At 39.6% G+C, this 14,706-nt stretch overlaps 1 protein-coding gene across 4 annotated transcripts in view; it reads left to right on the forward strand.

The window, feature by feature from the left end:
- The window catches only part of bcar1 (BCAR1 scaffold protein, Cas family member), an 83,578-nt gene that overhangs the window by 27,680 nt on the left and 41,192 nt on the right, over positions 1 to 14,706 (forward strand). The window contains exon 2 of one of the 4 annotated variants that reach the window (XM_047155096.2): positions 8,891 to 8,935. The exons of the other annotated variants lie outside the window; for them this stretch is intronic. Coding sequence (XP_047011052.2) covers positions 8,891 to 8,935 — 45 coding nt within the window. The remainder of the gene's footprint in view (positions 1 to 8,890; positions 8,936 to 14,706) is intronic. 4 annotated transcript variants of the gene reach the window in all.

Consider the following 14,706-nt stretch of genomic DNA (forward strand, 5'->3'; position numbering starts at 1 on the left):
ATCCCAGCACTGCCAAACTGCCACTGTTGGGTTTTTGACTGGTGCATCAGATCATGACTAACCATGGCTTCATTACAAACTAGAATTTACAAAGAAATATAAAAATATACAGGTATACAGGCTTGTGAAAGAAGTCAGTAAAAAACACAGTTTAGGCAGATCATTAGGAAAATGATTAGAAACTGTTTGTTTGTGTCGAACGTTCAGACATTTAAAATAAACTTTCTGACATGAATTATAGCCGCTACAATGTTCCCAATGTTCCTTTGGGAGAATAAGGGTCCAAGTAGTCTGTGTGTTCTTCAGCTGTGGCAGTGTACAGTAAGACTGTTTGGAAAAACAATTTTTCTGTATATTAAAGCACACCTTTATAAACTGTGTATGTGTGTGTGTGTGTGTGAGAGAGAGAGAGAGACCCCGACCGACCATGTCTTTATATCTTGTTTGGGACCATATTTCCCCACAAGGATGACAGCTTTGACCCTGTGGGGACATTTGGTTGGTCCCCACAAGGGTTTAAAAAAAACAAAAACTGCAGCTTTTATTTAAAAACTAAAAGTGCCAAAGTATTTCCTTATGGTAACTAAGTATGAGATTATATTTAGGTGTAGCATAGCATTAATTAGCTGCATTAACAATTATGTCAGTAGAGGGTCCTCACCCGAATCCAAACATGAATGAGTGTGTGTGAGAATGTGTGATATGTCTGCATATGTGTATATAATTATGGTAGAGATAATCAGAGCTGTGCAGTTAGAGCTAAACCATAGACAGCTTTGTGTGTGTGTGTGTGTGTGTATACTTGTGCGTGTGCCATTTTAGAATTGTAGTAGAGCTCAAAGTAGAGGCAGTGATGGATATGATGGAATGATGGACTTGCTTAAGATTGTCTAACTAATAGCAAGCCTGCGGTAACATGGATGAAACGTCACTCAGTAAGAGACTAATTAAGCGTGCATCTGTGTGTTTTGTTTCTAGCAACATTTTCTTTTTCAATGTGAAATTGGCTCTGCTGAACATTAGTTCTGAAGACTTAAACTGGTAGAGATGATATTACATGTCTGGTCATTTAAAGTGCAGCGATGACAGGAAATCGGGTCATGTTTTAAGGGAAAGCCTGTGGGTGTAATGTTGTTTTGCTCATTTCTGCCGTCTGCACATGTAAATAACTGTCTGGTGTGTGTGTGTGTGTGTGTGTGTGTGTGAGAAAAGCTCTTGTGATCGGCTGTTAAATGTAGGTGTAATTTCTGTGAAACTCTGTCCTTTGATTATCAGGCTGTTGCTCTTTTCATATAGGGATTTTCTCTGTTCTGTACATCATACACGCATTCCAGTGGACAGTGGGCCTGAATAGCTCGGTCTAAGCTGTTGGGACTCCGAGTCTCACGTTTTAATGCAGACAGAGACGAGAGGAGTGGCACAGCCAATGATGAGTGGAACCAAATATTTGACTTGCATATTTTGGCTAAGGACTGAAGCCTGGCATTGCTGTCCACCCCAGCCCCCCTCTATTTCAATTTCTCTTCCGCTCTCTTTCTTACTCTTTATGTGCCTTGAGTTGTCAGTTTTGTTGTGTGCAGCCCGTCAGTTTTGAGTAATGGTTATAGTATTGGCTCCTCTGAGAGATAACTGGAGAGGAGTGTTGAACAGAAATGACCTCCTCATCCATACAGACACACACCTACACCCTCCTACACACCACCAAACACTTATACACAAACTTCTGTCTACTGTGTGTGTGTGACAGGTGAATGAAAGCACGTTTAGTAATTTCAAGTCAATAGTGAAGTCAAACGTGACATTGTGTTTCAAAGCCACATCTAACCCGTTTCCACCCACAGCTGGTATAAAAGGCAACATGGGTTAACACAGCAGCTAATTGCAAGTGATGCTGTTACCACCTTGGTTGACTTTTAACTCTGCTACAGTACTACCATACAGTATGCAGTTATCTATTATTTATGAACATGGCGACGTCCCATTCCCACCCAACACTATTATATTCGTCCCAAAATGATGGTATGGCAACTGAGTTGTTTTTCTAGTGAGATGAACATTAGCAATGCACCTGCAACAAAACCTTTGACAAACCTATTGACTGATATTGAAGAACTACTAATCTCTCAAGTGGTGCGACAGAAAAGTATTTGCCCTATTGTTGGGAGATCATGAGCAAAGCCATAGCCACCCATGGCTGGAAGTCAAGGGAACAGGATTGGCTTTCAAGGTGGAAGGAATGGCATACTCTTTATCTTACCCCTGTCAATCACAGCAACACTAGCCAATAGTGGGCTTCTGTGTGTTCATATATGCAGAAGAAGGTAGAATGTGCTAAACCCCAGCCCCCCAAAACAACCCTACACACACGCGCACGCACACACACGCACACACACATCCTCTCATTGTCTGCCTCTCTTTCTCAAACAAAGACACTTTCTTTTGGATGAATCTCCTATGCATGAGTAATAATATGGATTAGTGAAGGAATTCATTCATTATCTCTTTTAAAAAGACAAAAAAAAAAAGCCCAGAGGATTAAGGAGGCATAGTAATTAGGTCCTAGTAACTAAATGAATAAATGGATGAATTAGAGCAGAGATGCATGGATTTCTGTTTGATTGAATAAAGAAATATGTAGGACTAAAACGTTATGTTCATTAGTTTTACAGTACTCCAGTGTATATCTACGCCATGCTTTCCGAGAGTCTTCCCGAACTGAGCCTGCAGTCGGTCCAGTGTGTTAATGCATGTAATCCAAAAACGGTCTTTTACTCCAATCTGCCTTTGGAACACTCATGCATAACGCCTGCATGGGCACTTTTGGATCATCCATATTCTCTGACTAGCCAGCATCAGCGTGTCAAGAAACTCCATATATCATCCTGAAAAATAACACACACACACACACACACACACACACACACACACACACACACAGAGCAGGAAGTAGGCCTGTGTTTTTCATTAGCCTACTCCACTTCTGCAGGGGTAAAAACGGATCTGTACACTGTTCTCTTGCTCTCCGGGGAAACACTGATCCTGCGTGTTGCTTTCTATCGCCGCCCTATACTGCAGTACCGTGTGTGCGTATATTGTATGTTGACATTCTTTGTACATTTGCCTGAGATATGTGTGTGTGCGTGTTTGTGGGGGGCGTGGCATGTTTTTATAGTTTGATAGGGGCAAATTGGCTGAATAAGGATAGGAATATTTGATTTGTTGATCTGGTGAGGAAATGTAATTGGTAACAAAAACTGCAACTTTTATTTTTATCAAAATTGGCTATGGTGGTTAAGGTTAGGGTTAGCTGTAGGTGTAGCATAGCATTAGTTATCTGCATTAATAATTATATTAATGGAAGGTTCTCACTGGGATAGTAAGTCAACTGCATGTGTGTGATTGGAGGGCTGTGTGTGTGTGTGTGTGTGTGTGTGTGTGTGTGTGTGTGTGTGTGTGTGTGTATGTGTGTGTGTAATAACTGGCCATTTGGGAAAGCTCTATATCAGACGAGTTGTCCAAATGTCTATGTAGTGTCTGAGCTGTCAGTACGTCCTACAGTGAGGCTGGTGTATAAGTGTGTTAAATTAACTCTGTACTGATTTAACGCTCATGGTGTTTATATATATTCCAGATGAACCCAAATTATCACTGTAAATAGTTCCTTCAACACAGTGGTTGTTATTTCAACATTGGAAATGTCAGCACACAGCTCTACACCAATCTATCACCCCCTCACACACACACACACACACACTCTCTCATTCATTATACCTCACTCCAAACATTTATAGACATTTTATTACAGCATATCAAGACCATTCACTGATTATCTGTCTGTTTCTCATCATTACACATTAGGCCTTAAAGAATCTTTGTTTTTATGTATTGATTGCTAAAGCAGAGGATCAGTATATCTTTATTTCTTTCTCATTTTGTCTCTGACAGGAGAAGGTCAGCTTTGCTAGAGTGTCTGGTACGTTTCGTCAATAAGCAAGGCCAAGAACCGCCTACTTTAACATAAAGAAGCCATTTGAGTGACATGGCAGATGACCAACTACAGACCTTTTCCCACAGCCTGTTGGCAAACCTGCTTGATTATCGTGTTTGTTCACCACTAAGTGCTTCATACAAATCTCTTTAATAACTTTTAAAGGCGAGGGTCCAGTGACTGAAATGATAATGATGTTTGCTTTCCCACTGAATTTGATTTCCTCTGAAAGCTGGTACCTGGATGTATGTATATACAGAAATGTGGAGAGCCATTCAGATTGCAGACTTCAACATTCTAAAGATTGTGGCCGGAAAAGTGCACAAAAGATTTTAGCTGCTTTGTAACCAGTAAGTAGAGCATCTCAGGCTGAGACGAGGTTTACTATGGAAAGTCCAATCCATCAGTGTTTTATACAGAGGACAACATAATAGACAGCATACATGCTTTATTGCTTTTAGCTATTTATTCTCCCTTAAATATGTTTGTTATTGGCATTATCACTGCAGCTCCCATTCAGTTTATTGTAATTAACAGTAAAGAATAACCTTCCTACAACTCCTCAGTTTTGTTCATGTTCATTAGGTTTATTTTGTCATGGCAATGAAATGATGCTGCCCCTCCCAAACCCATGGTGTTACTAGTTTTTAGTTCCAGACTAGCAGCATTTTGATGCTGACTCAGACTGATTTTCTGGGCAAGAATCGACGATTTTGTGGCACAATAGGTGGAATAGATTGTGATTTAGACATTGACTCTGTCCATTAAAAAAAATGCTTTCATTTTTTTTTTTGCTGTCTTTCTCAGTCTGTCTGCTGAGTGCGTGTGATTTTTGGTCTGCTTTTGGCTGCTATTTTGACCATTCTCCACTATGCTCCATTCAAGAGCCCTTTTAGCACTTGTCATCCCAATGAACTGCTTTAGCTTTAAAATGGTTTCATCCACAAATGACTGTTGTGTCAGGAGTGTGTTTAAGCATTGTAATGGTGTGTATAGTACAAGTTTTAGGTATCTGGACATATATTTGAGTTCTTTACGAATGCATGTCTGCACGTGGACCTGTGGGAGTGTGTGTGTGTGTGTGTGTGTGTGTGTGTGTTGAGGGGTCAGAGAGTCTTCAGGATTAGGCTGGTGTGCTTTGTGTAATTCGTAGTGATGCATAGGAGCAGAAGAATGTCGACTGTATTATCAGTTATCAGTGGTACTGGAGCACATTAGTCCTACTATCGTCTCCTTTCTCCTCTCCACTCTTCTCATAGGGTCATTGGTTACCAGTCACCATGGCAACTCTCATGGCCTTTCCAGCCAATGGCAGTGGGACATTAGATGTCTGGGCCGTCATACTCTAAATGTCTATATAATGGAGGAATAGAAATAGATGAAAAACCATATAGACACAGTAGCTCTCCCGAATCGTCATGGCATAAGCAGGTTACATTTCCTTACTGTGTAAGTTTGTATCATCCATAGATTCTTTGTTAGTGTATGTACCATTCCTGAGTATAAGCATTTATTCTAACAATGGTTGTTCTGTGTTCTCCTTACAGCTGTCTCACAGCTGTTTATGGATACCAAAGCCAATGTCAAAGCCAAACAGCACCTGATCCACTATATAGTCAATTTTATAGTCATTTCCAAAAGCACATGAAAATATCCAGTGTTCTCATGTAGTCCCAAATGCATTGCACTAGGTTAGCGTCCAATTTATCCTTCCTCATTTGTGAGGAATAGGACAATATTTCAGACACCAGACTTGCAGAACTTCATTGTTGTCTCCTTTACGAGCAATAAAACTGAATCTGTCCTGCTTCACTGGTTAAGTTCATTTATTCGTCTTCGGTAACTGTTTTATCCTGGTCAGTGTCACGATGAATCCTATCCCAGAAACACTGAGTGTGAGGAGCGAATACGCTCTGGATAGGACGCCAAGCCATCACAGGACTCCATGAGCACACATATTCACACACTCACACTTAGGGGCAATTAAGCATAACCAGTTCATCTATAGACAGTTTTTTGGGAGAGAGGGGGAAACTGGAGAATATGGAGGAACATGTGAAGCTCTACACAGAAAGTAACCCAAGCTCATGTCTCTCCATTTGTCTCTCGACTTGTGCTAACTTGTGTGTACTATACCCCCGATACCCAGCAATGATAAAAATAAATAACTAAATGAATAGCTCACAGGCTGATGACATCATCTGGGAGTGAGTCGATTGAGGTGTGTGTGTGTGTGTGTGTGTGTGTGTGTGTGTGTGTGTGTGTGTGTTTGGGTGGGTGAATGTGTGATATTGGTCAGTTGAGATTTTGGTCAATTGAAATTGACTTTTACCCCAAGGCAGTATATATATGAAGGTAATTTTCTGTATTATGTGAATGTCAGAGAGAGAGAGAGTGAGAGAGCGAGAGAGAGAATTATTAGATTCGCTCTATACAGAGATGGTAGAGTAAAGGCACAAAAATATGTATTTTAAAGGTGTATTATCTCTATCATTTTCTTTAAGAATTGGATAACAAAACATCCCTGTTTCAAATACAAGTGAATGTTTTCTAAATTTTGTAATAAGCAGTTGACCAGCAGAATTTATAATGAATGCGCATTACTATTTACACATTACATGTACTTGTGATATTAACCTCGATACAGACATCCTTGTGGAACTCAGGTAAGCTGAAATGTGTACCAAATTTCCTTTTACATGTGTGGAAGACGAGGAAGGCAGAGGACAGACAGTGTAGCATCTGTAGCATTTGATTGGAAACTGGAAAATAATTTGTGGTGTTCTTGTTGTTTTTATTGTTGTTATAGGTTGGATTATATGAGTATATATATACGTGGCCTTGCAACATGTCACAACATAATGTGTAAATACACTGATAATATAGAATGGGCGCAGGAGACAGACAGGTTAAATGATGTTTGTATTACTGACCAATGTTTAATGTCAGCACTGCACTCAGTCTGATGCCATAATAGCCATCTAATCAGCATGACAGACAGGTATGAGGTGAGGAAATGCAGAACACGTACACCAAGAGAGAGAGAGACTTCATGACACATTCACAACACAATTCTGTACTTCAAGTATTATTCAAGCATAATTGTCATGTTTATATCATTTTTTTATACGTATTTTATGCAAATACAATAAGATTGTGCTGCTATATCAGAAGAACTCCACTGCGTTTGAAAAGTTACAACTGTCTATATAAACATGACAATAATAATATTGCACAATGCAGTAGTCATTAAGGAGAAATAGATACAATAATGGTAAGAATATGACAACATTAATATTGCCAAATAAATCTTAAATGGTCTGCACTTATATAGCGCCTTTTAACCTTATAGGGTCTACATAGTGCTTTACACTGTGTCTCATTCACCCATTCACACACACACCAATGGTAGCAGAGCTGCCATGCATGGCACTAGCCTGCCATCAGGAGAAAGCCACTCTACCATCTGAGCTACAGCCGCCAAATAACTGCTGTATATACCACTTGTGTGAACACGCTTTGAATTAATGTCTAATCTGCAAGGCAGTCATATAGAAGTGTTCATATAGTGTGGTTAAAAACATTTAATACAATATAGTATGTAAAGTATGGCAATAAAATGACAATATTTACAGTATGGTACAGTTTTGAAAAGGTGGGACTGACTAGGAAAGAAGTCCATTAAAGTGCACCTATTATATTTGGTTTTCCAAATATTACCTTTCCTGTAGTGTGTTATATAGCTGTTTGTGGATGTAAAAACGTTTGCAAAGTTTCAAAAATCAAAGCGCACGACAAACGGGGTTATTGACTCTCAAAAGAAGGAAGCGATTCTGAAAAGCTGAAACGAGTCGTTAGTAATTCCAGACTTACTTCCTGTATTAACCTACGTAGGTTTGTAACAAAAAGCCCCGCCTCTGGTCTTCATCGGCTGCTCGCTAATAGCGGTAGACCAATCACAACAGACTGGGACATCAGACCAATCAGAGCAGAGTATGCTCTCTGAAAGGAGGAGTTTAGACTGAATCTTTTAGAACGGATCATGTAACGATTCGTTTGTGACACGGGGGGGGGGGGGGGGGGGGGGTTAATGCTGCAATTAAAATTATGAGCACATTAAAGTGTTTTTTGACCTTGGTTGCATGTAAATCTTTTGTATGAGACCTCTAAAACAAAATTAGGCACGCTTCAAAACCATAATAGGTTATAGAATAGGTTAATAATCCTGAAGGATTGTGGGGGAAAAGCGATTTTTAACATGGTTGGTGTATGAAGTGGTTGCCAAAGAGGTGAAGGGAAAACTGGGTACGAACTGGCTGAAAGGCTTCCATGCTGTGATGGACTGGGCCTTCATCGACCATCTGGTTACAAATAGGTGATGAAGTTGTAGTAGGTCAGTGTCAGTGATCTTTAATGCATCATCACTGATGTAAATAGTGGAACATTCAGACCATAGTGTGTGCACTGAGTAGCAGCTAGTGAGTGAGATTTAGATCTGTAGCAGAGCAGGTGAGAGGTCAGAAAAAAAAATTCTTGTATTGTGAAAGCACAGCAGGATCCAACAGGTTACGTATGCACCAGGGTGGAAATTGCACATTAATGCAGCTATGAATATATCTGCATATGAATGTCTTTCTAAGCGTATTCTCATTACTGTTCAGCAGCACAGCTCAGATCCCCTCAGATTGCCTGTGCCTCTTTTGTAAACTCATTTTATCCATCCCTTCACACTAGACACTCCAGTCGTGCTGTTCCTCGCAGAAATCAAGCCTTATATTTTAGGTCTGTTCTGAGGCCGGAGATCATAGTGTGACTTTCAGACCCGCAGGCTCAGACGGAGACTGACATGTTTGTGATTGTTTGAACGAGTGTCTCATCTGCACTGCTCCCTCCTCTTTCCAGGTGTTCTGTAAAATGTTCAACTGTCTACAGGGGGCGTCGGTTGAGGTAGGTACAGCAACAGCATGGGAGAGACAAAAAAAAAATTTGGTTGGTTCTCTTATGTACTAACATTACAGGGAAATCTGAGAGTGATTGCATCAGCCTGAATTTGATTAAATGTAGCAGTGTAGTAATGTTCAAATCTGTTTTTGGCATGCTGGATCTTTTAAATATAGTGTGGTTTTATGGACTGAATAAAACCCATACTTATACTCTAACAGTGTTATGGTAGTGTTAGCATTTTATGTGCAGTGTTGATTACTAACTCAGTGTGTACACCACAGAATCCTCTTTATTATTTATTTTTTCATCTTCTCTCTCCATCGCTGTCTTTCTCGATCTCACCGTACTGACACACTTCTAATTGAGGGCATGGCTGTGATGAAACTCCCCTGAAGTGAGTTGAAATTAGCAGCCCATCACTAAAAGCCTTCCTCACATCATAAACTGATCTTAAGCTATGATACAGCCTTAATGGGCTCTCACTCTGAATATGTGAGTTTTTGTAAAACACTTAATTAGTTTGTTGAAAACAGGTATAGCGTGTGAGTGTGATTAAAGCTGTAAACCTTGACATTCAGAGGCTGCTTGCCTACAGCTTTATGGACTAGTTTGAGGCCATACACCCACAACAACCTCCAACTCTTACATACAGTACATTCATGAAAGGGACAGAGGATAGAAGTGCCCCCTGCTGGCTGGTGTAAGCATGTCAGTTTCTCCACTGCTCCCACCAGGAACCCAATTACCTTATAAGCTTCTTCATAAGCTCCTAGTGGATGAGGTCAGCTCCAAAGAAGTGGGCCCCATAAACCCCAAACAGCAGTGTTTGACCTCATGATTTTAGATCACAGCCCAGTCTCTCAAGGTCAAAAGAAAGTATGACTGTGTCAAACTGCACCCGGTGTTGATGTGTCCGTCCATGACAATACAGGCACGTTCATTTCCTCCTTCATCTAAGCTCAAAGAGACACTAATGGCTTATTGGCTACTGGTCAGACTTTTACGTTTGAGTAGTACGCTAGGCTTTCAGGCACTGGTTCGTAAAAGGGTGGGCTCGCAAGTCGTTAATAACAGCAGGCTTCACTGATCTATGTAGATTTTGATCTGCTCGTTAGTGGCCATTATATGTATGGTTTCTCTCTCTCTCTCTCTCTCACTCACACTCACACTCACACACAGGCGCACATATACCTATAAGTATGTGTGTTGTACACTGTTACTAAAGCAGCTCCTGACTGCTCATGAGAATACTATTTGCCCTGCTGACCTCTCACCCCCTTAACATTAATGATGTCATGGACAGAGCTTTTGTGAAAAAGGGCATGACCTCACTCTCTTGTCTCGTCCTCTGTATTTCTCTGCCATCGCTGAATAACGAACACAGAAGAAGTTCCTCGCCTGCATGACAGAATGTGCTCCATTTTTATCTGCGGTGTCCTTTACCTGTGCAGGGGCATTATATGTGCCCCATGGTGCAACCTGAGACAAAGTGGAGTTCACCTGATTCATTACTGATTCCTATATATTCTGCTACCTTTATTTCCATACCCCGAAACTTTGTAGTGCTTTTTTGCTAGACAGTGTGGTATGGCATGGTAATGGTTATTAATCTGAATTCAGTTCTGTCCATGTCCTAGTATATAACCTGGTCTTTCTCCTGTCACATGACTGTACCTCTGAAAGTAGGAGGAGTTCTCTGTAGGTAGTCGGTTGGTGACATCGTTTCTCACAAAATGCTAGTGTTAACACCGACATCAATAGCAACAGTGAAGGAGCTTCAATGGCAGATTGAGCTTTTATTTGTCATTTGGTTCTGTGTAAGGACAACCAAATAGAATATGATGTAACAAATTGTGACATAATATTTAGAACCGTAGTATGTTATTTGCAACACGGGCCTTGTGTTTTTTTGGGGGGGATTTTCTTTCAAAAATGTCAGTTGTCTGGCTCGAGTGATGACTCATGATATTTGGTTTGCCCAATCATGTTGTAGCTCAACCCACATTTCCATGTTCAGTGAGCTTGGAAACCTGTCAAGAACGGGAGTCAGTTTCAGCATAGATATTTAGTTTGAGATATTCAGCAGGTCTTTTGGCAGTTAAAATGACAGCAAAATTCCGGATTTGTTATGGCAACGTGTTGTACCGCACTGTCTAATAATAGTCTCCAGTTTTCATTATTCATTATTCAATTATTCATTACTGTTACCATTGATACAGAGTATGAATTTGTGTGTGGTCCTATTTAGCCACACAGCTGTGTCACTATTCATCTCTCCGCTTCATGCACGTATGAATCTAAATCTTATCTCAGGGTCACTGGAATTAATCATTTATAATGACCATATTCTGTTCCATCTACCGCACTGGGGTGCAAAGTTCAACATGGCTGTCCATGTATTTCATGGCTCCAGATTGAAGTTATGTCTCAAATATTCAGTGCTTCATTAGCCCTTTTTTGTGATTTACCTCAATTGTTTTTATCACTGACGTGATATTTGTTTGCATAATACATTAGAATCAGGATATTCTTATGATTCCAATCATTTGTTGAAATGCCTCAATATAACATTTCTTTTAATAAATCGACTAATCCAGTGGTGCCTATATCTATGCATTGGGTATGCTTTCCATAAGGTACTACAATATTCAGTATTTATGGTCACTTAAAAAATATCATTCTGTAGGAGGCTATGTAATTAGGCAGGATTTTAGAGTAGTCTTTGTGCTACGCAGAAAAATCACACTCTTACCTTGAGTGAGTGAGCTCTTGAGTTTCATGTCTTTTACTACCCAACCTTCCCATGTTCTCTACAATACAACCTCATTATCAACCATTCTGATCCATTCCAGTCTCATCTTAAGCCATTATGTGCAGAAGTGGACAGCAACTATCTGCATGCACATCTGACTTCCTGCATAGTTCAATTTCAACTCCAGTGTTGGAGTCCACTTGGAATCACAGATGAAACAAAGACATGGGGTGTTGATATTGTGTATTGAAAAAGAATATATAATTAGCCTCTAATGTATACCCTTTCATAAGTGCATAGTTTATTATTATTATTTTTACGTTTGCCTAATGTTCATGTTAACTACGACAACAGTTTTACTAACTGATGATAATGATAATGAGTCTTTATCGGTCGCATATACATTACAGCACTGTGAAATTCTTTTCTTCGCATACCCCAGCATGTCAGGAAGTTGGGGTCAGAGTGCAGGGTCAGCCATGATAAAGCGCCCCTGGAGCAGAGAGGGTCAAGTGCTTTGCTCAAGGGACCAACAATTGCAGCTTGGCAGTGCTGGGGCTTGATCATTTGTTGAAATGAATGTGTGCCCCCGACCTTCCAATCAGAAAGTGAAATTTCTTGAACCCCAGCCCTTCCGATCAGTAACCCAGAGCCTGGCAGTGCTGGGGCTTGAACCCCCGACCTTCCGTTCAGTAACCCGGAGCATGTTGTTTATGCCCATGGTGACCAGAGGAACTGCAGACTGACACTCTCTTTCCCCTATCTCACAGCACATCAGCACTTTCTGGACTCTTTGTGCCCTTTATAGCATAGTCAGATTAAAAAATATCATCAACTCTGTAATCGCTTTTAAAAACCCATGAATGAAGGGCCACAATTTCTCTTCATGACATTTTCAGGTATGCACCTAGACACACCTCCCTGACTGAACTAATCAACGTTCAGATAAAGGCAGGAAGATTCCTGAAACCATAGATGCTATGACGCATGACATGCTGTTAGGATGTTGGAGGACTACACATCAGTACGACTCTGTGCACCATACTTATACCCATAAACCCCCATGGTTGACACAGGAGTATAAATTAGCCTTGAGCCGAGTGTACCTTTGCGCTGTGTCTCACACAAGCAAAAACATTCACACAAGAGCATACCCACTCAGAGTATCTCATTTCTGAGCTACATTTTTACATTACTGTGGTTGAACAGACCATTTAAATATTCACAGTGTCTTGAAAAAGGCTATGTCCCAAATCACATACTTTTGTACTAAATAGTATACAGTTGGGGTGGGGGAAATAGGTGGACTGAGTAAACTAGCCACAGCTGTGTGAGACTATGACTAAGTCAAAATAAAAATATGTTTTATATATTCACCAGTAATAGTATTGTTACTGGTTGGCAATATCTTGACAGGCTATTTAGTGTAGTTGCATGCGATTTGGATTGTAGGTGTATTTATCACAATATTGTGTTTATAAAAAATAATAATAATAAAAAAGAATACCGATGATCGCCTCCTGGTATGGTGGTTATAACCTTCCATGCATGTATTCAAGATTAAGATTTAAGGTGAGAGGAGACAGTCCTTATTTGGCTTCAATAGGCACTATTTCTTCTACAGTTTCTTCAATCTTCTATCAGCTCTGTGTGTCATGACCTTTAAACATGTGATCCATCTACTGAAGTCTGTATGAAGTTTATAATCGATGTCAGAAGATCTCATGTGTTCATCTCAAGATTCCTGTTTACACTGTGCTCATATCTGATATCCTGTATACTCCCAGCACATTTGTGCTTGTTTGCCTCTTCACTGTTTTCTGCAGTAATCCAAATCCTACTATAAGTTGCCTAGAAAAGAATTCAATTTTAAATCTGGCTCCTCTTAAGGTTTCTTTTTTATATTCTGCCTCAGTGAGTTTCCTTACCACTGTCACCTATAGTTTTTGGGGTCTAGATCTAGACACTGATTTCAGTAAAAAAAAAAAAAATTTAAATGATTGAACTGAATCTCAGTACAGAAGGGAGTTTGACCAGGCCAGTGCAAGAAGTACTGATTTTATCAGCTTCGGAATAGAGAAGTAAGCATGAGGAGGGAATGTTCCTTCATTGTTGGCCCTTGACTCCTGACCTCTGCTCTTAAAATATTTTTATTTTGACTTCTTGACATAGTTTCATACAGCTATGTTTGCATGGCCAACCTATTTCTCTAACCCCAATTGTATACTTATTGTGTGTGTGTGTGATATATATATATATATATATATATATATATATATATATATATATATATATATATATATATATATATATATATATATATATATATATATATATATATCTCACTAAAGTGAGTACAACTCTCACATTTTTGTAAATATTTGATTATATCTTTTCATGTGACAACACTGAAGAAATGACACTTTGCTACAATGTAAAGTAGTGAGTGTACAGCTTGTGTAACAGTATAAATTTGCTGTCCCCTCAAAATAACTCAATGTATGTATTTTATATATAATGTATGTATGTATGTATGTATGTATGTATATGTATGTATGTATATTATACAAACAGCATGAAATATATTGTATGTAAATGCTTAGAATAATTTTAATATGTTCTTAGCATTTAGCATGCTTAGGATGTCTTCAACACCTGTCTTGGATGGCTATGTTGTGCTATATAGAATGAATAGGGAGGATAAAACAGTGCTGGATTGCATTTTTTAAACAGCTTTCCGGTTTTGGCTGGCTGATAATAACACCACTGAGAGGTGTTTGCTTCCTACCCTATACACAACATATGTCCAAGACCTGAGAGCTAAGGTTACACGCAAGGGCAGGGAACAAATTAATTCAGCTATGAAATAAGCATACAAACACACACATAGAAGGCAATCTCAAGGGGAGATAACAGTTAAACACGCTATACAATGAAAACTAGTTGCTGAATACACACATGCAATTCCTCAAATCCATTGTCCAAGTCATTTTCCTAGTAGATATTTAATTGTAGTTAGTGC

The sequence above is a fragment of the Ictalurus punctatus genome, chromosome 4 (genome assembly GCF_001660625.3).
Source record: "Ictalurus punctatus breed USDA103 chromosome 4, Coco_2.0, whole genome shotgun sequence".
NCBI classification, from domain to species: domain Eukaryota; kingdom Metazoa; phylum Chordata; class Actinopteri; order Siluriformes; family Ictaluridae; genus Ictalurus; species Ictalurus punctatus.